The following is a 23,089-nucleotide window of genomic DNA, read 5'->3' as shown; positions in this document are numbered from 1 at the left end:
TAAATATTTTAAAGACTTGAGTTGCCTATTTCTGGCGAGTTGAATATATTATTTTATTCAGAGTTAATCTTTTGAGTTAAAGATTCTGTAATTGAATTCAATGAATTTTATTCAGTTTTAAGCTTTGTATGCTTGAGCTAGTCTTCAGCTTGTAGTCAGCCAGGATGAGGGTTCGCTTGGAATCAGAAATGGTTCTCGAGTACCGTCCACGTCCAAGGTGTAGACTCGATCATAACATATATCATACTTAAATTTTGTTTAATAATTGATTTATATAGTAAGATATAAAAATGGTGTCGATTGAGCCCTAAATAATGAAACCGACAACCAAATAAGGAAAGATCCGATTCACCGTTATAGATTAGAACATTCTACATTAGAGATATATACTAGGATATGAATTGTAAAGGAATGTGCCAAAAAAAGAAGAAACTAACTAGTATCCACGGCTAAGCAAATATCAAAATGACACGTTCTATTTATATTTAGAAATATTATGAAGTATTTTCACATATTATTATTATTTAAATAAAATAACAAAATATTATTATATCATTTTATTATTGTTATTTAATATTAATAATATATGAAAATACTTTATAATATTTCTAAAAATAAACTAATAGTATAATTTTGTTGTCTACTATCAGATATACTAGTTAATTTAGATAATATTTGTGCAATGACTAAATTTGGTAAAAATATTATTCATTATATTTGAATATTAAAGGCATTTAAATCAAATCTTTTAAAACTGGATTCCTATTTGTATTTTTTTTTGTTATTATTATTTAAATATTTATAATATATGAAAATATTCATATTTTTTCTAAAAATAAATTGATAGCATAATTTTATTGTCCACTATCAATGGATACTAATTAATTTGGAGAGTATTTGTGCAATGGCTAAATTTGGAATTAATATTATTAATTATATTTGACTATTATTCATCATTTAAATCTTAGATTTAGATAATCAGATTGCATACCATGTTTGACTAAATAACCATTTTTATATATATATATATATATATATATATATAATAAAATATAATGAAAAACAAAGATGGCGTTGATATTTACAACTATATGCTTCATTATTTTAGTTTGGACCACCATTGCCTTTTGTTTGGTTGAATGTTATGGGTCTAGTCGAAATGCAGATCTCGTCCTTCAGGTATAGTTTTCATATCTTTTATAGCAAAGTTTATATGTCATTTTTCTTAATGAATAATTTGTAGTGAAATTAATTTATGTTTGCAGACTATTCACGGAGATATTTATGATTGTGTGGATATTTATAAACAACCAACTCTTTTGCACCCGATACCACACAAAGAAAGAATCAAGGTACATTATTTATATTCATACAACTTAACTGACTTTTTCTTCTTTTCTTTTGAGAAACAAAAGTTGATAGCACACAATTCTGTTGTTTGCGATGCTTTGTATTTTTATCAAAGGTGGGATCAAGTTTTTAAACTTATGGATTTATGAATTTTGATAGTTTTACTAAATTTTAAATAATAATTTATACAATTTTTTTAACAATTTGAAAAGAAAAATCTAGTACTAGTAATTCACATTTCACATAAGGTGTCTTCCCAAAATGTTACTAATTTTTGTTAAGAGTTCAAGTTATAAATCCAGGTTAATTATCTCATTATTGAGTTGAGTTAACCCCAAAATCTATTTCCTTATAAGATATAGTTAATTCATAATTAAAATCAGATTCTTAATAAATTAGCATTTGACGATTTCTTATAAACATCAAATTAATTAGTAATGCCATGAATCTTATTAAGAATATTAAAGATTTAATATATAATTAGGTATAAAATTAATGTTTAATATAGTATATGTAGTGTAACTTTTTGAAAAAATATTAAATGATCACTTTTTGCTGACTATAACTCTATCCTTGTCATTGATTCTTGTTCAAAATAATGAAAAGACAGAAAAGAGATGCAACTGTCACAAAATGACTAATAAAATATTACCCTTACATATATTTATTTTCAGTAATATCTTACTTGTAGTTTCTTTGAAATTCTTTCTTTTTTTCTGCACGCATGTGGGATTTTCGGAACAACAGAGGACAATTGCTAAGGAGCTAGAAAAACAAAGATCAGTCAAAGCCAAGCGATTACAAAAGGATGAAAATATTTATTTTAAAGCAGAAGAGTTCTGGTTGAACAAAAAAGGTTGTCCGATTGGAACGGTCCCTATACGACGAATGACACAAGAACAACTCCAAAGCGCAAAAGATGCCTCCTTAAGCATGGCAAATGAATCCCTCACTGAAGATATCATCGATGTAACTACTTATTTAATTATTAAAATTTATCATTAATAGTAAAAAATTCAATTTCAAATAGTTATTTTAATTAATTTAATGTAATACTATACTTCAGTTTGCAGGAATTAGCGTAAACGCATCTCCAGAAATAAAAAGTTTTACAAGTGTCTCAGCCACTGTTACTTTGTATAATCCACAACTAAATGGACTTGGCCAATATAGTTCCGCAACATTATTTCTTCAAAGTGCGGATAATGTGGCGAATTTTGAGCAAATACAAGCCGGATGGATTGTAAGTTTTTATTTCAAATCAATGATTTGAACCTATTAAGTATTTTTTGACGATTTGATTTCCTAAAGTCATGATGTTTGTTTGGTTTAGGTACATCCAAAACTATACGGTGATAACCGGACTCGGTTATATTCCCATTGGACAGTAAGTATATTAGAAATTAATTGATATTTTTCTAAAAGAAATAATTCAAAATCATGTAGAATAAGTAAATTTCATTTTTTTTTTAATTAAATAGACAGATGGCAACCAAAAAACAGGATGTTACAACAATATTTGTCCAGGATTTGTTCAACTTGATAATGAAGTACCAATAGATTATGCTTTCCCACAAATCTCTAGGCCATCGTATGGTGACTATGACATGCAATTTCAGATCTACAAGGATGAAGGTAAATAAAATTACGATAGTTGTTGTAATACTTTGGAATATTAATGTCAGTTACAACAAGTATGTTGTTGGTGTAACTCTGGAGTAATTTATTTTTGCAGACTATTATCTTTTCTTGCATTATATGTTTGTTATTGGATTTTGGCCGGAGACCATTTTCAATGAATTAAGAAATGGATCGCAGACAATACGATATGGAGGACAGGTGTATACACCAGCGGGTGAACCAAGTCCACCCATGGGAAATAGTAAATTTAATGGTGGCGATCCACACTACACTTGTTATATGCGTCAAGTCCTGTATGGAGTGGGCGATAATCAAGATGTTCAACCAGATGAATCGCTGGTTCAAACTCATCAATCTAGATGTTACTATGAAGGAAGTGAGCATAATGCTCGAGATAGTTACTGGGATTATTATTTTTTGTTTGGGGGTGCTGGTAATTGCTAAGATGCACCAACTACTTGTATTTAATTGATGTGATACAAAATTAAGAAACTATTATATTACTTCTTGCAATCGCAATTTATTTTGGGTGATTCAATACTTGAAGGGTTGTGATGAAAGGTTGTGTCTTTTTTAAAGGGTTGCGACCGTTTCAAAGGTTGTGACCTTTCTGAAATGTTATTTTTTCCCCAAAGAGTTGTGACCTTTACCCTTTGTTGACTATAAATAGAAAGACTTTCTCTCATTTTTCAAAATAAAATTCTTCCCTTCTTTTGCATACATTTCTTACAAAATAAAATCGATCGATCGTGTGATATGTGTGTTGTCTTTGAGTTCGATGAAATTATTGAAGTTAGAGTTACTGCTACTTTTTTAATGGTTAATCCGTTTTATTAAGGACACACAAGGGGTTCTGTGGATTTGGATAGTTCTTTTCTTTTCATCTTAACTAGAATTCGTACCCGCGCGTTGTGCGGATATTTTTAAATATCATAATTTTAAAATTAAAATTATTGTATAAATTTTATTATTCACTTATTAATATTTTTAGATTTTATGATTCACACGTTTCTATATAATAAATGCAGTGTTCAACATCTTCATATGCATAGTTAGTATCAAGAAATATGAAAAATTTAGGCACTACAAAAAATAAAAATAATGCATATTATATAAACCAAAAAATTTGAGATAGAGAATTATATGAGCAAGAATTTAATTATCCGCAGAGAGAGTAAATGAAAAAATTGAGAGTAAAAGTAATTTTTAAGTCTTCTCCTATGATTTAAGTATCGTAAATCAAAATTAAAATTGCTCCATTTTTTTAGTAATGTTCTATTTTTTCTATTAAAGAAGCAAAACAAAATTTGAAATATATCTTTTGTTTCTTTTATTTTGATTAAATCAATTGTGTTTGACATTATTAATTTTTGTCCATAACGTTATTTTTGTTTAATATATTTTAATTTTCAAATTATTATCGATGTAGATTTAAAAAAAAAACATTTGATGAAATTTTTTAGTACTTTTTTAATTAATAAATTTATTTCTTTAGAAAATATGAAAATTATTAATAATATATAACTTTCCGTTGGTGTTTTTTTATAATTTTATTTGACAAATTTTTACATAATTATTTATAAAATTATTTGTTTTGAAGATAATTTTCTTTTAAAATATTCAAATTGAAAAGTCGAGAATTATCTTGATGATAACATGTGGCACTATTTTGCAAAATACAGATTCATAATATTTTAAATTTATTCTTTTAAAAAAAGATAATTCAAAAATATTTATGTTGATTTTTCTCACACACGCAGATATAGGTAAATGGGTGAGAAATTTTAGGGATAATTTAGATTAGTTTATTTTTCTCGATATTTATCTTTTTCTTTTTTTAATTTTACATATGTATTTTAACTAACCATTTATTAAGGTTTTCTTCTTCTTCCTTTTTTTTTTCATGACATTTTTAAATGAATTTTTAATTATAAATTATTATTTTTTGTTTTAGTCTTGTTATAAAACTATCAAGTGCCTTGGTATTAGACTGCCACTTGGAATGGAATAATCCTTATTTAAAATTTGTTTTTCTAAATTTATCATTATCTTTACTAATTATAATAATATTTTTGTAACGTCATGTGCTTATAAAAAAAAATATTTTTTGCATATCGTTATCACATTATCTATTATTTCAATTCTTTAATATTATTTATTAACTTTATATTATTGGTCAAATAAATTAATCAATAAATAGCATCACATTGTATTTGTGTTATGCACTTTATACTTTTTTAGTGTCATGATAGCATAGTTAATTTTCAATTGACCAATGAATAGCATTACAATATATCAAAATCGCAAGGAATATTCTATTATAATGCATGTAATTTTGATAAATTTTGTGAAAATTATTACAAAAGAATTAGTACTGTTATCATAAGTCAAAAATAAATTAAAATTGCTTAATAATTACTATCACTATAACATATGATGAAAATTAGGAATTTATTGATTAATTTTTTATTTTATATATATGAAAAAAATCTATATGTATGAAAGATTGGGGTTATTTAGTCTTTACCTTTCCGACAAAGCGTTTTTGAAGGTTTGACATCTTAAACCTCTTGTTGATATGAGCCTTGAATACATATGTGTAATCAAAAGAAAGTCGAGTATTTCATGATTTCACAATGTACATATAATAATTGTTTCTTATTTTCATAAAAATAGAGTTTACATCTATTCTATTTCTACCCAAAATGCATTACATTAATTATGTTACATCCCATAGTTTATCTTTTAACCTCTACCAAGATAACATAGAATCTTAGATAACTTCAACAAAAAATTGAGATCATTTGCATGTATTTTTTTAATTAACTAAAATCATATTTGCTAAATTTTTGTATTAGATTTGTGATCATACTAATTTATTTTATGCTAAGATTGTAAATCTATACAAAAAGAGACATGAATTAATAAAGTGACAAACTTGTTAAATTCTCAAAAAATAATTATGAATACATACCTCTTGTATTGCTTTTATACTCGGGGTCGTTTGGTAGAGTGTATAAGAATAATGCTTCTATGATGTATTAGTAATGCATGCATTAGTAATGCAAGCATTAGTAATGCTTGCATTAGTTATGCTTGCATTATTTCTTATACATTGTTTGGTTTGATGTATTGGAAATAGCAAGCCTTGTATAAAGACTATTAAAAAAATATTTGTTTACAAAAATACCCCCACATTCTTTTACAAAATAAAATAAAATAATAATAATAATAATAATTATAATTATAATAATAATATAATAATAATAATTATAATAATAATAATAATAATAATTATAATAATTATAATTATAATAATAATAATTATAATTATAATTATAATAATAATAATAATAATTATTATTATAATAATAATAATAATAATTATTATTATTATTATTATTATTAATAGAGGGTAGTTTTGTCATTAGTTAATCTAATGCATGCATTAAAACCATTGCATTGCTAATACCTAGAAATCCATGGTATTAGCAATACACACTTTAATACACAATAGAGTGTATAACTAATGCAAGCATTAGTTATACATAGGTTGAAAAAGAGTACCAAACAAGGTACTAGTAATACACAGTGCTAATGCATGCGTTATTTTTCCTAATACACTCTACCAAACGACAAGGATCTTCTAAACAATAGAATTTCACTTTTTGAATTCAACGACACAATCATTAAAAATAATGTAGAGATTAGAATTTGAATTAAAGAATTTAAAAAATGAAAGAAATAATAATGATTATATATATTAATCTCTTGGATCACCCATGCATTTGTTATACAGATAGTATACTAAGAGTGTGTACCCTTCTTTATGTATAAATATGGCAAAAGCAAATGTCTAATTCTTGATATCCAAATTTTGTGTACCTACATAAATTTTGAAAAATAAAAAAATTATAAACCACTTAGTAGATGTTATGCCAAAAAAGTTATTGCTTGTAGTGTTGTATTCGGATTTTAAAAAAAATATGTATTATCATTTTAATTTTTGAAAAACGGAGTGAATAAGATTAAACAAAAAATATGATTAAGATACAATGAAAGTTTAAAGTGATATTAAATAATAATTTATTTTTCTAATTAAAGCTATGAAAAAAAATGAATGGACAAAATTCAATTTAGACATTCTTTAACTGTTAACTGATCTATATAATAATATAAAGCTGAAAGATAGGGCGGCTGATGTGGCATGCTTCTAAAGCCAGGAATCATATTTATTTATTTTTGACATTTTTTTTATTTATCACTTATTTTGTAATTAAATAAAAAATAATATTATACATTAAATATTTTACAATAAATATTGCTGAAAATTAATGTTATTCATATCTTTTTAAACCTTTCTCAATACTTTCTTTTACGTTGGTTTTTTTCTCCCCTTAATCTCACAATTAATGTCATTCATATCTTTTCCTTAAATTGCTCCATTTCTTTCCTATTTTACTTATTTAATCCCTTCCAAGTAAGTTAAAATCTTACTATTTTTTCCTTCCTAATCTATCTATATATATAAAATAAAGCTGGATGTATGAGAAGTGATGTGACATGCCTCTAAAGTCAAGAATGACATTTATCTTTTTTCTTAAATTTTTTACATTTTTTTTCATTTTCTAAATTATTAAGAAAACCTATAAATTATTTTTGAATTACATTAATTTAGAAATCTCAAAAGTCATTATCATTAATTTAATGATTCTTTTATTTTCTAATTAAACCAAATAAACAATGCAGTTTACCTTCTTTATCCGTTTTGTTCATTTAGGTCATCAATAATTTTAATATCTAATTAAATTGAGCAATTAATATATTCAATGTCTATACTCCTGTATGTTCTTCCATATTCCTTAATTCTCTTTATATTCTCAATTTATTTGTCATTGTGATCATGTGATGTCTATGTTTCTCTATGTTTTTTTTTAATTCATTTTATATTGTCAATTTATATGTCACTATGAAGCTTCATTTTTTTTGTAGGTTATTTGGTTATGCCTATAAAGGCTAAAGGTCTAATTTCACAGTATCTGGTAAGTTGTTTAAATGTATTATTTTAGTTTTTTTTTTGCAATTATTTTGTACTAAATTGGGTAGGATTATGTATTATCAGATAGAGAATTCAAAAGAATAATACATCTTTTTACTTTGCATATTCATTGTCATATGTATCTTTGTTAATCTAATTTATTTTAAGTTAAATTTGAATAGTTGACGTTTATATGAATTTTTGTTTAGATTAGTTTGTAAGAATTTTTATTTATAATCATCTTAATTATTGGTTACGTGTGTTGTTATGTTTTATTTTTTTTACTTTGTCTATTGACATTTATGCAAAGATATATACATATTTACATAAGCATCCCTTAAAAATTAGAAATTCTATTAATCTATTTTTTTTCTATTTTGATTCTTCTTCCTATTGATTTACTTTTATTTATCAAAACTAATCGTAAAAAAAGGATAAACAAATACCTTTATTGAAGAAACAACCCTTCAACGCATCAATTTTAAAATAAATTTTATTGAAGAGTACCATAATGCTATGGTGGTTCATTTATTCTCAATATTCAAAAAACACGATATAAACAATATAATTTGTGGATCTTTTTTTTCTTTTGATAAATTTCTTTGTATATGTGTTAATGGTTTTTTTTCTTTAAAAATTAGGTTTCAAAAAACTATATATATCCTATACACAAAAATTGATACAATATCTCTTGAAATTCTTTTCTTTTTTTACTTCCTATTAAGAAAATAAAAAATAAAATATGATTTGCTTATAAGTACATGTATAGTGTACACTACACAAGTATTTATAGAAGACTAAATGTTTTTGAAGTGATATAAAATCATATCATAAAAGAATGTATAAATTAAGAACTAATATAAAATTGGAGAAAAATCAAAATATTTGATTTTGAAAATTGAGATCTTTCAAATATATGATTGAGTTGTAAGATTAATCAGCGCAAGGGTGAATAAATTCACTATAATAATAATAAAGCTATATATAAATAAGGTAATGATATATGTAGGGACATTTTTATAGTCTAGAAAATTATTTATATTTTATCTCCTTTTTTTTTAGAATTTTTTCTTATTCTTTTCATTAATCAATTTAATTAATAATTTTAAAAAAATCTATCATATTTATTACATCTAATTTATATATCACGAGTTACATAAGACCTTCATATGTTTGTTTTCTCTATTTAATAACATGTCTTATCAATCCTTTCTACCTAATTCTTATATTAATATAGTTTAAAGCTAGACAAAAAAGAGTGATGTTCTTTTGACTAACAATAATATTTATCTTTTTTTAAATCAATTTTTGATTTTATATCTCATATTTATCAATAATATTTAATGTAGATTAATCATATATATTTGTTTTGAAAAATAGTCCAAAGAATGATTTTTACCATTACAATCGTTCATAATTATTATCCACAATTATGTGAATGCGTGTCTATGACTCTATATAGACGTAGAAACGGACAAACACGATCTACCTACACTTTTTAAATAAAATCATGCATGTATATTAGATATAATTAAGACTTGAAATTTTAAATATTTGATACATTATAAAAAGTTGTTAGACGAATTTAACGAGCTATTTATGATCGCGCGAAGCGCGGCTAAGTTCACTAGTTATTAAATAACACACATATTTTTCTGAATTTTCTCTTTTAAAACCATAAAAAATAATTAAATTACTTACAACTCCAACCCGTTGCAAGATTTGCAATGCAGCAACAAAACTACAAAATCAAAAGAAACAATCAAAGTAAAGTATATAATCACATTTCATCCAATCAAAAAATGTTTAAAAAAAACAAAATTTTCTTATTCATTTACTTTCAGGAGGTAGAAATTAATATGTTATTCAAAATTGTTGGAAATTAAGTTACATCATATTATGAAAACACTTTCTATAGAATCCGATCAATAATTTTTTTTAAAAATTTCAATAATATACAATATACATCAACATTTTAAAAATATTATATAACCTTTTTTTCTTTCTTCACCTAGCTTATCCGCAATCAAAGTACACTGTACCATTTTAATAATAAAACTCCTTGCACTTCTTATAGTTTATAGTAAAGAAAATAAAAAAGTTCTATAAAATTAAATATGAAAATTTTCAAACAAATTCTTACATGAACGTAAAAATAAGGAGGATGATGATGATGACCCATCAAATTCTTGAATGTGAATAGTCATCGTAATTCTAATTCTCATATTGGAGAATATAATGCTAAAATTTAAAATTTTAAAACAGAACAAAAATAGTGTTAACTGTAAATGTACCTTTTTCTCTTTTCTTTCATAATAGCTTTTAAGTTCTTGCAATCAAACATTAAATTGGCAAATTACAGAAATCACATACTTTGAAGGCAAAATTACAATCTATCCCTTAAAAGTTTATAATTACAGAAATCCCTCAAACGGACACAATAATATAAGCGCTGATACATTAGTCCGATGCGCGAGATACATTACATTTTATACATGATACACTAAACTGATGTACATTTTATACATGATACACTAATCTGATGCGCGAGATACAATAATATAAGCGCTGATACATTAATCTGCTGCGCGAGATACACTAATCTGATGCGCGAAAATAAGGGATTTTGGAAATTTGTAAAACTTATAGGGGATAATAGTAATAAGTAAACTAAAATGTGGAATTTCTGTAATTTTTCCTTAAATAATATAACGTAGTGATAGATCTATTTGTTGCTAAATGATTGACCATCATAACAGAGTTTTAAAATGAAGGAAAAACAGTTTAGTATGAACTGATATACTATATTTAAGGATAATGCTAATCATAAAACAGTTCAGTTACTAATTTGTAGGATATGGATAATGATTACAAATATTTATTGTAATTTTTAAAACGGAAAATATGAGTAAATTTTTTTATTTATTCTGACTTTTTTTAGTAATAATCTTAGTGATTTTTTTTTTTGTAATTCTTTTTCTATTCTATTTTTAAAAATATAAAAATAAATTACGTGAGAAGTTTTATTAAATTAAAACATGAAAACAATAGTTAATTTGCATTTTATAAGGAATAAACAAATTCAATTTATTATTATTTTTTCAAAAAGAGACCACATCAACAGTTTGTAACGTACATGAGTTTTAAAAACTATTTTAATTTTTTTTTTAGTTTTTAAAATTGTTATTTATTATTTATTATATTTAGAAAATTTTTATTTATTATTTATTATATTTAGAAATTTTGCGGTGCCGACATGTGACACTTTTTTCCTCTCCTATTATATATAGATAGATTATTTTTGATTTGCTAATCTGAATACAAGAGATAAAATTCATTGCCCATTCACCATGTAATTGTTGCCTCAACTTCACAAAACCACTTAAAATCTTACACCTTCACTGGACTTTCACCGTGCTATATCTTGTGTGGCATGCTAGTTTAATCTTTACGTTGCTCTCTTTTGACAAACAATTGAAGTGTGATGTCACGGTCCGAGCCTACACCCTGGACGTGGACGGCACTCGAGAACCATTGTTGGTCCCCAAGAGAACCCTCATCCTGGCTGACTACAAGCGGAAGACTAACTCAAGCATATAAAAGCTTAAAAACTGAATTAAATTCAATAACTCAAATACTCAATTTTTCAAATAATCTGAAAGATACTCAATAGATAAACTCAAAGAAGATACACACCGAAAACTACTCAACTTTGTCTATCTATGAAACCTCTACTATTACAGAAGGATATCGGGACAAGAACCACAACATCTCAAAACTACTAACTGTAAGATAAAGGTGAAGTCCTCCGAAATATAAGAAGGCTCACCAAAGTTGACTGAAATATCCCATGACCTTAACGAAACGCCTGTTGATGATCCTGAATACCTGTATCTGCATCATTTCATGATGCAGGCCAAATGGGTGATCAGTACATAGAATGTACGGGCATGTAAGGGGAATTCTACAACATAAACATAAGCTTGAACTGATGGAAAAGAAACATACTTACCTCTTCTCAACTTACTCAACTCAAATCAACTTAATAATAAGAGACTCAACTCTGTGAAACATAGTTTAACTCAACTCAGAGAAATAGGGCTCAACTCAACAATAAGATACTCAATTATGTGAAACATAGTTCAACTCAACTACGAAAAATAGGGCTTAACTCAACAATAAGATACTCAACTTTGAATACTCAACTCAAGATAAAGCAACAATAAAAGATGCACTATATGGAAAGCTTTTAAAAAAATAGATAGCGACTCAATGTATTGAAGAATACAATAATAACTCAGCTTGTATATATAAAATACAATATAACTCTGTGGGAGATTCTCTAACTGACAACCATCACTATGAGCTATGTGATGATGCAACGTCTATCCCACGTTGCTAGAATTGTTCTATACTTTTTCGGTGTATAGAACCTAATACTAAGTGGATCCACTAGTCTATGCTAAAAAACATTAAGGAATCATCTAAAAAGTATGACCTTTTCTACCCATGTTGGCTACATGATTTATAGGGGTTGTGAGTTGTATGAACTCTTCCCCATATCGGTGCTCAATACTACTCTCAAAATATACTAGCTCATATGTTTTTTAAAAAACATAACTTTTTTTGTGTTTTGAGATTATTACTCAAAAATCTCTCTTAAAAAGATGGAACTCAAACTGCTCAAAACTCTTTTGGAAATGTCAATTTCCTGTCTTTTAAATGTGAAAACATTTACTCTTGGGAATACTTAGTTCTCATATATTCATTTTGAAAAAATGAACTCAGCTCTACTCGTTCTCAAACTCAAGTGCTCAAGTCTTAAAACAAGTTTAAAGTGATTGTAAAAGACTTCTCAAAATAGGGTTCATGCAGAATTATAGACGTGAACGAGTCAATTCAAGGTTTTCGATAACCATATATATAGAACTCAATACTTGAAACTCAACAACTCCTAAACTCAAAGACTCAATGATACTACTCATTTCGAGACTGCTCGACTCATAGGGTTCATGCGGAATTATGGGCACGAACAACTCAACTCAAGGACCTTCATGGGTGACATGTAGTAATCCCACAATTAAGAATATAATCTCAAAAGGGTTTGGAACTCAATACTCAAGAACTTAAAACTTGAAGATACTACTCCTCTCAAAGATACTCAATTTATGGAGTTCATGCGAAATTTATGGGCATGAACGACTTGACTCAAGGGTCGACATAACAATATGGACTCATGTATACGACTTTTCTCATTCTCACACTTACTTCCTCAAAACTCTATTTAAGAACTCAAGTGTTGGCTTTAAAAGAAAAGCTTTTCAAAATTTATAACTCAAAATAGGGTTCATGCTGAAATATAGACATGAACAAATCAACTCTAGGATCTCAATAACAATATAGAAACTCAATAATTAGGAATAGAATTTTTAAAAGAAACATGAACTCAAGAACTCAAAATCAACTTATCTTAAGAATACTCAAATCTAGGAAAAGAATCCTAGATTACTCTTTACTGATCTAAAAGTAGATGTAGAGTGTGAAGACGAACTAGTCCAACACTATGATAGCCTTACATACCTTGAAAAACATGGCTCTTGAAGAATCTTGATTAGAAGTCTTGAAACCCTAGCTTGAAGGTAAACAATCAAGAAAACATTTTTTGAGATTCTTGAATTAGTTTCTTGAAAACTCTATGACCAAGAATTATGATTTTCATTAGTGATTCATAATTGTATGAAGGAATTTGAGTTGGAAAGAATAAAATTATTGGAGAAGGACTTACATTGAAGAAGAATCTTGAAAAAGATTGAAAGAATCTTGAATGAAGTCTTCTACTTTGATTTTTCTTATGGTTTTGCCCTAGGGTTTGAGAGAGAAGAGAATGATGAATTAAAAGATGAAAATCTGATTGTTTTGAGCCTTATATTAGTTAAGAAATTCGCAACTCTCATCTCAAGAACTCAACAAGAACTTCATTATCAAAGGACGATGCACAAAACCTCAAGAACTCAACAAGATTATCAACATACTCAATCTCATTGATGAAATTCGTAAAAGAAACTCATGATTGGCGTGTGGGCGAACAAACCCAACACTATGGAAGCTTACATACCTCAAAGAACTAGGTTCTTGGCAATATCTTGAATTTTCTTAAACGAATGCTTGAAACTTTGAACTTTTTCTCCTCTTGAATCTTCTCTCTTAAACCCTAAACGCTTTTGGGGATGAATGAAACTGATTTTAATCAGTTTAGACCCTTAATTGGGTGTGTTCACGTTTAGAAAAGTGAGGGTAAGAAAAAAAGACTAAAATACCCCTCCTATTTTCGGGTAACTTTCCTTATTTGGACATCCCGACTTCAAACGGGCATATCTCCCTCATACGATCTTAAGAATTAGAAAACTAGGCGGCCTTGGAAAGAGGATTCCAAGATGTTTAATTTGATATCTTATGGGTCTCCTAAATCATCATATGCTAAAAGTTATGGTCGTTTGAAGTTGACCCAAAATTTTAAAAGAACTTAGGAATGACTTGAATGAATTCTCTTTAATTCTTTCTGGAACTCAAGGTGTTATATCTAGTGACCTGACCTTAATACTTAAGAATTTTTAAATTCCTCGGTAAAATTTTACTCACAACGAAACATGGTTCGAGTCTTAGCTCAATTTTTTTTTTCTGGGGTGTTACACGTGACGAGACTCCAAATCAAATCCAATGCTCGAACAATGGTACGTAAAAGTTGTCAAGTTCAATTTAATTATGTCAAACTTGGTTAATGTATTAGAAATCAGAATCTTCAACATTTTAAGGGCTAATTAGACTTTTAATTTCCTAATAGTAGACAAGGAAGGATGGGCGGGACCTTGAGATTTGATAAAAGAAAGAAAAATTCTTTTAATTTTTCACTTGGATCAGTTTATGTCAAACTTGGTTGTAGGCTTGTACAATTAGAAAGCAAACTTATGTATTATGTGCCAATTGTTCCTCATCAGATAAACAGAGAAATACTAATTGATTTATAAGTTAATTAATTAAATTGGTTCCCCTCCTTATCAGACTAGTCCTTTGGGTTGGACTTTCCTGTTTGATTTCCAACATTATAATATTTTGCGATTCTGCCTATATATATATGCAATACTGCCTCCTAGGACAGCAAGATTTCACTGATTATTTTTTTCGAGTTGTTTGTTGCACTCATTTTAATTTTCCTTTATTAATTAAAATGGACAAGAACTTTTAGGATAGTAGTGGATATTGGAAAGACATATCTTCTCAGAGTCATGAATGTTGCAATGAGTAAACTCTTTTTTTTTACGACATTCGTTGTTTGGTATAGGTAGACTAGTAGGCCTCACAAAAGCGCAATGGTCACTCCCTTGTAAATTGTAGTACTTATAATAAAGTTTTATATTGATGCTTATATTTGAAATTACGAATCGTACTCCCAAAAATATGACAACATCATCTATATGTATTTTGTATGCGTGTATATGTAAAATTATGTCCAACGATACTTAAGCTATAGAATCACATACACTCAATCAACATATACACATTTTTGTATATATAGTGAATTGAATTGAGGTTCAGGATACTAAATGAATGGTAATTGTTGGGTTTAAATGCGGACTAATTCCATGAAAGAAAGAAAGTCCAAAACTAGCATTCGTTTTGTCAGTCCCTCTTCTATCATGAATTATTTAAGTCAATGAATTAGTTCGATTCAAAGATAATGAGTGTAAATAAAAAAAGAGGTACTCATAGATAGGACGAATTAGTTTCGAGTATAAATATCTGTGTAAAACTGCAACAAACTTATATATAACTTCAGAAGATCGAGTACACTTTATTGTGAAGACGCTAATTCTACAATTCACAAATCAAATCATGTATACCATGCTTAAATTCTGCTAAATAATTCATAGTCAGTTGCAGGGTTGTTCACAAGTTGGTTTGGGTGGGTTATTGATTAAAATCAAATTTAAATCAATTTAATCGATTTTTAAATTATTAAAACTAAACCAAACCAGATATAATATACATTTACTGGTTTGATTATTATTGGTTTTGGTTTGGTTTGGTTATTCAATTATTAACCTTACATAAAAAAAATTTAAAAAAAATTCATCAAAAAGAGGGGAAAACGACACCAATTCATATAAAAATAAAAATAGTTAGAGTGATTAACATTAAAAAACTTTCAATCATTGAATTTATTGTGAATAAAGCTTCAACATTCACTATTTTGGCCTGGAAAGAAGAGACAATGACATTCCTAGTTCCACAAAAAATTACCACAGACACTCATATACGTGAAACCGATAAGTTAAATGTTCTTGTCTCAGACGTTTTTTATTTCATGAATAAATATTGATGAATACACATATAAGATATTTAAAATTGTGTATAAAAATAATACATTACCCATGAATAATAATAAAAATATGTGTATATAATTTATCAGTTCGATTTGACCGGATTATTTCTTCGATTTTTTTGAACAAACAAAAATCAAAACCAAATCCAAATCAAATACTTTGGATTTAAAAAAAAAAAAAAAATTTGATTCGATATTTTTTATTTAAATCGATTTTTATCCAAATAAAAAACACCCCTTATCAGTTGTACAAATATTAGAGACACATTATATATATATAAGTATGGAATACATTTTGATAGACAAATCAACTCATGTATATCATGCTTAAATTCTGCAAAATAATTCAGTCAGTTGTACATGTATTTTAGAGACTCAAATTTTGATTAGGGTAAAACTTATCCGCAATTGGCGTATACATCAAGTCATCAATCCAATACATACATGCCAGGTGTTTGAATTTATAGTTTATTTTACTTAATCTTAGTTGATTAACATTTGTTTTACTTCATTAAATCATGTAACCATAAACTTACATTTGTTTAGTGTATACACCAGGTGTGAGTAAGTTTTACCTTTAGGAAGGAATGCATTTTGAAGGACAAAGTAACTAATGTATATTATGCTTAAATAATTGATATATGCTAACTATTTTTATAAATTTTACTATAGATATACATTTATGAAGGACAACTTATATAGTTATACACATTCTAAATATTATGAAGGATAAAGCAATTATGTATATCATACTTAAATTTTGTTTAATAATTGATATATACAATAAGCTATAAAAATGGTGTCGATTGAGCCCTCTATAATTAGATAGACAGCCAAATAAGGAAAGGTTCGATTCACCGTTACAAATTAGAACATTATATATTAAAGATATATATTAGGATATGAATAACAAAGGAATGTACCAAAAAAGAAGAAACTAACTAGTATCCACGGACAAGCAAATATCAAAATTACACGGTCTGCTTATTTTTAGAAATATTATGAAGTATTTTCACATATTATAATTATTTAAATAAAATAATAAAAAAAGTATTATATCATTTTATTATTGTTATTTAAATATTAATAATACATGAAAATACTTTATAATATTTCTAAAAATAAATTGATAGTGAAATTTTATTGTCTACTATTAGTAATACTAGTTAATTTTGAGAATATTTGTGCAATGGCTAAATTTGGTAGTAATATTATTCATTATATTTGAATATTAAAGGCATTTAAATCAAATCTTTTAAAATTGCAATCCTAATATTAAGGATAAACACTTGTAGTCTTATTAGTATATATTGAATTATCCTTTTGAATATTAGGTTGCTAGTATTAAGGAGTTTCACCCTTCTTGTTGTTTGGTAAAGGATCTACAGGGAAAAGTTCTTCTTCGAGGAATGATTAAGCATGGCCTTTATCATCTTTCTGCCTCTCATCCTTCATCTCAACCTACAACCTTTTTGGGTGTCAAGGTTTCTTCGTCGCTTGGCTTCCAATGTTTACCTTCCTGTTTCCAGCAATAAACCCCCCTTAGTGTGTGGCCCATGTCAACTTGGCAAGAGTCGTCGTTTACAATTAGCTCTGTCTCATATGTCAAGTTCTTCTCTTTTTGAATTAGTTTGTTTCGATGTATGGGGCCTGCTCCAATTGATTTAGTTAATGGAAACAAGTACTTTGTTCAATTTTTGGATGACAATTCCAAATTTGTCTGGATTTTTTTATGTCTTCTAAATCTCAAGTGTTCACAATCTTTAAGCATTTTATCAAAATGGTGGAAACTCAATTTAGTTGCAAAATTAAATCCATTCAAACCGATTGGGGGCTGAATATCGTAAAGTCTCTACCTTTGTCCAATAATTAGGTATACTTCACCGTGTAACTTTCCCTCATACTCATGAACAAAATGGCGCTCCTGAACGTCGTAACCACATTATTATTGAAAATGGACTTTCTCTTCTTGCAAATTCATCTCTCCCCTTACGTTTTTGGGAACACGCCTTCTTCACATCCACTTATCTTCATAATCGGATGATTAGTCCTTCTCTTAATTTTCAATCTCCTCTATAATCGTAGTCCTGATTACTCGTTACTTAAAGTTTTTGGGTCTATGTTATCATTTTTTGCGTCCCTACAACAATCATAAACTCCAGTATCGATCTTTAGCTTGTATTTCTTAAGTTACAACAGTAAACACAAAGGGTACCTCTGTTTTCATGTTTCATCAAGTGGTCTTTATATTGACCATCATGTAATTTTTGATGAGCAAACCTTTCCTTATTCCACAATGATCAGTAGCTCCAACCCTGCATCTCACGCATCAAACTCACTCAATCTTGATATCCTCACCTCTTTATTACCCTCATCCAACCCATTTCCTACTATGTCCCCACTCGTTTCCTCTCAGCCCGATAGTCCAATTCTTTCATCCAGTACATCATCATCCTTATCCCCTCTCTTATCTGCCATTTCTCAGCCCTTGGAACCATCCAATCCTTTCGCTTCTCCATCTCCCAATTCCACTTCTCTACGTGTTGTTCCTCCATCTTCTACTTTTCCCTACCTTCAACAATCCTCAACTTCCATACATCCCATGACTACTAGATCCTAAAATAATTCTCTTAAACCCAAGACTTTCATATCTACTATTCATACCACCTTCTCATCCTCTCATGTGGAACCAAAAATCTATAAGCAAGCAAGCTCATCTGTGAGGCCGTGTCTCATGAATATGATGCCTTGATTCGTAACGGCACTTGGTCCCTCAAGTCATGTCCTCCTTATTCCAATGTTGTCGTGTGTAAATAGGTATTCAAAATTAAACGACATGCTAATGGAAAAATGGAGCGATATAAAGCCCATCTTGTAGCTAAAGGATATCATCAAGAGGATGGTGTCGATTATTTTGATACTTTCAGTCTGGTTATGAAGCCTACTACCATTCGGGTGGTCTTATAACTGCACTTGCTCGCAGCTGACAACTTAACCAACTTGATGTTAATAATGTTTTCTTAAATGGCGATATTCAAGAAGTTTTTTACATGTCTCAGCCCCCTAGCTTTGTTGATACTCAATATCCTAATCACATTTTTCGCCTAAGAAAAACGCTCTATCGTTTGAAACAAGCTCATCGGGCTTGGTTTATGAAACTGAAAAATTTTCTGGTGCATCAGGGATCTCAGGATTGTTATACTGACTCCTCCTTATTTGTTCGCAATCATAGGTATTCTATTACCTACTTTCTCGTCTATGTGGATGATATCATTCTTACAGGTAATGACTCAAATTTTATCTCCACCTTCGTAACTATTTTAGACTATGTGTTCTCCCTTAAGGACTTAGGTCGTCTGAGTTTTTTTCTTGGGATTCAACTAATGCATCATAGTAGTTCTTTTCTACTGTCTCAATCGTCATACATCAAGGATCTCCTCCACCGTATCCACCTCTAAGATGTTAAACCATTACAAGCCCTTGCATACTCCACTGCCACGCTCACACGTACTAGACCACCTACTCTAAATGTTACTTTATATCGTAGTATTGTTGGTGCATTGCAATACGCCACCATTACTCGCATGGATATATCTTATACTGTTAATCGGGTTTGTAAGTTTATGCACGATCCTTGTCTATCTCACTGATCTACAGTTAAACACATTTTGCGCTAACTTAAGGGCACTTTGCATCTTGGTCTCCAATTCTTTCACGCCCCGACCCTACACTCTAGACATGATTGGCACTCGAGGACCATTGTTGGCCCCAAACGAACCCTTGGCCTAGCTTACTTACTCAGCGGAAGACTTAAACACAAGAAGTATTCTAAAAAAGAACTTGTGAAATAACTTAGAATGTCTTTAACCATACAAACTTAGCCAAAATGGCAACCTTAAGTCTAAAAAACAAAAGCCAATAATAAAGTAATGACAAATGAATTTAACTAACTGATTGTCTATTTATGAAGCCTCTAAACAACTAAGATGGATGTCGGGACTGTTAACACCCAATTTTGACGCTCCCTGATAGGAATTAATTCACGAGCTTCTTATTTCCCAAACGATTTAGAATAATTAGTTGCATAAAAATTCAAATACTTTTCAAAGTCATTTTAAGTGATCTTAGGCGATTTTCATAGTTTATAAATAATAAATATGTTTCATATAATTATATAGGTAATTAATATATCTTATGTTTCGAAAATCACCTCAAAAAGAATTTAGTTTTACTTAAATACTTTATTAAATTAATTTGTCTACCTTAGTAATCTATATTTTGAGTCTTTAGTTTATAATTAAGTTAATTATTTTATCTTGTTAAAATAAAGAAGCTCGTAAATTAATTGTATTAATTCATCCTATTTGAATTCTAGTCATTTTCTACTTGCATTCAATTCATTTTAAAAGCCATGATTTTGGGGCGCATGTACAAATTTCAGCAGCCCATATTTTCCCTCTTATTCAATTCAAGCAGCAGTCATACAATACATACAACGATCCAAACAATACAAACAACCCACCACCGACCCAATCAATTAATTCCCTGACCCGGCCCAAAATCCTAGTCCTAATTAGACTTCAACAACAATTCCAGAACGACAGCAACACTCCAGCAAACGGCTTTCCAGCAGTCCAACCAACAACGTCAATTTCTCTACTCCAACGTTCACAAAATCCAAATGGAGATAGACGGAAGCAGACGAAAAGCATTCCGCTGCGCTTCCTTTGTCTTCTTCTTCACGTCCATCTCCAACTCGTACAGTTGCAGCAGTAGAGAAATAGGCACGCGTTTTCTCCCCTTTTCTCTTTCGGAATGGGGCGAAAATTGCAAGAAAATGTGTCCCTCCCAGATTGTGAAAGGATTTTGAAATTTGAATGGGGAATGAGCCCTTTCTAATCTGGATTTTCATCCCTTTTTCCCCATTTTTTTGTACCCTAGTGATTCCCTTCTATATATATTTGCTTATGTTCGCTGTAGTAGGGGGATTTTTTTGGAGTTGGAAATTTTCCTTACTAAGGGCATCAAAAAAAATAAAATATAACTAATACCTATTAAATATAGTTCAAGGGAAACAGGGGAGGGATCCTTTTTAGTGTTTTGGAATTGATATTCTTGCGGTTATTGTTTATGTTTGGATTTCGCGTGGTGAAGGTCGCCATTCCACTCATTGTTGTCCTAGTATCGCTGCCCGTAAGAAGGTAACATTTCTCTATCTCTTCATCTCTTCCCCTATCTCATTCGGTTAATATTAGAAAATCGTCATTTTGTGGTTAATCATGTAGCTGTTGATTGTGGTTGAGGCTTTGGATAGTTCGATTATGTTGTGCTTATATTTCTTATGTTACTTCGTGATTTAGTTCCAATGTTCGGTGTTTGTCTTCTTGGCTTTGGTCTCATTGATTCTATATTTGATCTTTGGGTAGTTTATTTCTTTGTCTTCCTTATTCTTGTTTTGAACATCGAATATGTCCCCTGATCTTTGCAGCCTTCTAGTGGCAATTGTTCTTCATTTGAGTCTAGTATTATTAACGTCGTTATTCACATAGGTCTAAGGGTTTAAAATCGAACGATACGGCTAATTAAATAGGTGTGGTGTAGTAGCATTTTTATTCCAATGGCTTAGTTTTATCTATTTTTTTCTTTTCTTTTGAAAGCCTTTGCGGTCTTACTACATTTTATGACTTGTTAAATCTAATGTGTGGTCTCATGATGCTTTGATCGGTTTTACTAGTTGTTGAGATTATTTCTACTTGTCTCACTCTCTTTTGAATGACTATCCCTCCCTTTCTTTTGTGTGCGGAAGTGCAAAGCGTTATAAGTTCCTTTCCCACTCGTGTCTCGATCATGTAACTTTTTTTTATTTTTTTATTTTTTTTCTGTGATTCTTTGTTGGTATTACATGTTGGTTTGGTTCATGTTCGATATTCTTAGTTTCTGTTAAGTCATAGGATTCCAGTGTCATCTTGCTCAACTATACAAAGAACATGACTTTTATTTATTTGTCTAGTTACCATTACTATATGTTAGAGGGAAAATGTTTGTTTATTTATATTACTTTGCAGTATACTATATTTGTAATTGTTCATTATATTCCAACTTTTAAGGGTTAGGTTTCATTCAATCATATTTTGTTCTTTAATAAGATATAACCCAATTTTCGTTTTGAAATCTTAGGGGGCTTCGTAGGATGATTGTTCTCAGAATTTTTGCCTCTGTTTAAATCCAGCTATAGTCAACACTTATATAAGGCCATTAAATCCTTTATGTCGGAATAGTTTTCTGTTAAATCTCCTTTCAATGCAAAAAGAAAAAAAAATATATTAAGGATAATAGCAACAAGAATGAGAATAGTGGCAGACCAATTTTGTTTTATTTGGTTTTTACCCATGTAATGTTAATGAGTGATTACTTACACATTTCGCATTCTTTTAATGCATGTTAACTTTGCCTCGGATCCTCACGGACTCCCCCTCCTCCCTTTTTTTTGCTTTACTTATTTTATTTGTTTAGCATCTTCATTTAGTGTTATCTTGTCATATGAGGTTAGATCAAATCTGAATGAAGATTCCTTAAATATTGTATGCATCCCTTGGTCATTTTTGTATATCAGCGGTATAATAAACGAAGCACGTGTATCTTTGCCTCATTTCCATTTTATATACCTTGGTTGTATTGTA

At 28.8% G+C, this 23,089-nt stretch overlaps 1 protein-coding gene across 1 annotated transcript; it reads left to right on the top strand.

Moving 5' to 3' along the window:
• The first annotated feature begins 1,068 nt into the window (after positions 1 to 1,068).
• On the top strand, positions 1,069 to 3,435 carry LOC125853755 (uncharacterized). Its single transcript, XM_049533494.1, has 7 exons — positions 1,069 to 1,179; positions 1,266 to 1,352; positions 2,098 to 2,319; positions 2,417 to 2,593; positions 2,684 to 2,737; positions 2,832 to 2,985; positions 3,086 to 3,435. Exons 1-7 carry the CDS (start codon positions 1,069 to 1,071, stop codon positions 3,433 to 3,435), a joined length of 1,155 nt encoding a protein of 384 aa, XP_049389451.1.
• Positions 3,436 to 23,089: the final 19,654 nt, after the last annotated feature.

Source organism: Solanum stenotomum, chromosome 1, assembly GCF_019186545.1.
Source record: "Solanum stenotomum isolate F172 chromosome 1, ASM1918654v1, whole genome shotgun sequence".
Taxonomy (NCBI): Eukaryota; Viridiplantae; Streptophyta; class Magnoliopsida; order Solanales; family Solanaceae; genus Solanum; species Solanum stenotomum.
Note: the sequence above shows the minus strand (reverse complement) of the source record. Positions and strands in the feature narration are given on the sequence as shown.

Coding starts and splice junctions, on each gene's coding strand:
- LOC125853755 (XM_049533494.1), top strand. CDS start 1,069: ATGGCGTTGATATTTACAACTATATGCTTCATTATTTTAGTTTGGACC. Junction 1,353..2,097: donor CACACAAAGAAAGAATCAAG/GTACATTATTTA, acceptor TCGGAACAACAG/AGGACAATTGCTAAGGAGCT. Junction 2,594..2,683: donor AAATACAAGCCGGATGGATT/GTAAGTTTTTAT, acceptor TGTTTGGTTTAG/GTACATCCAAAACTATACGG.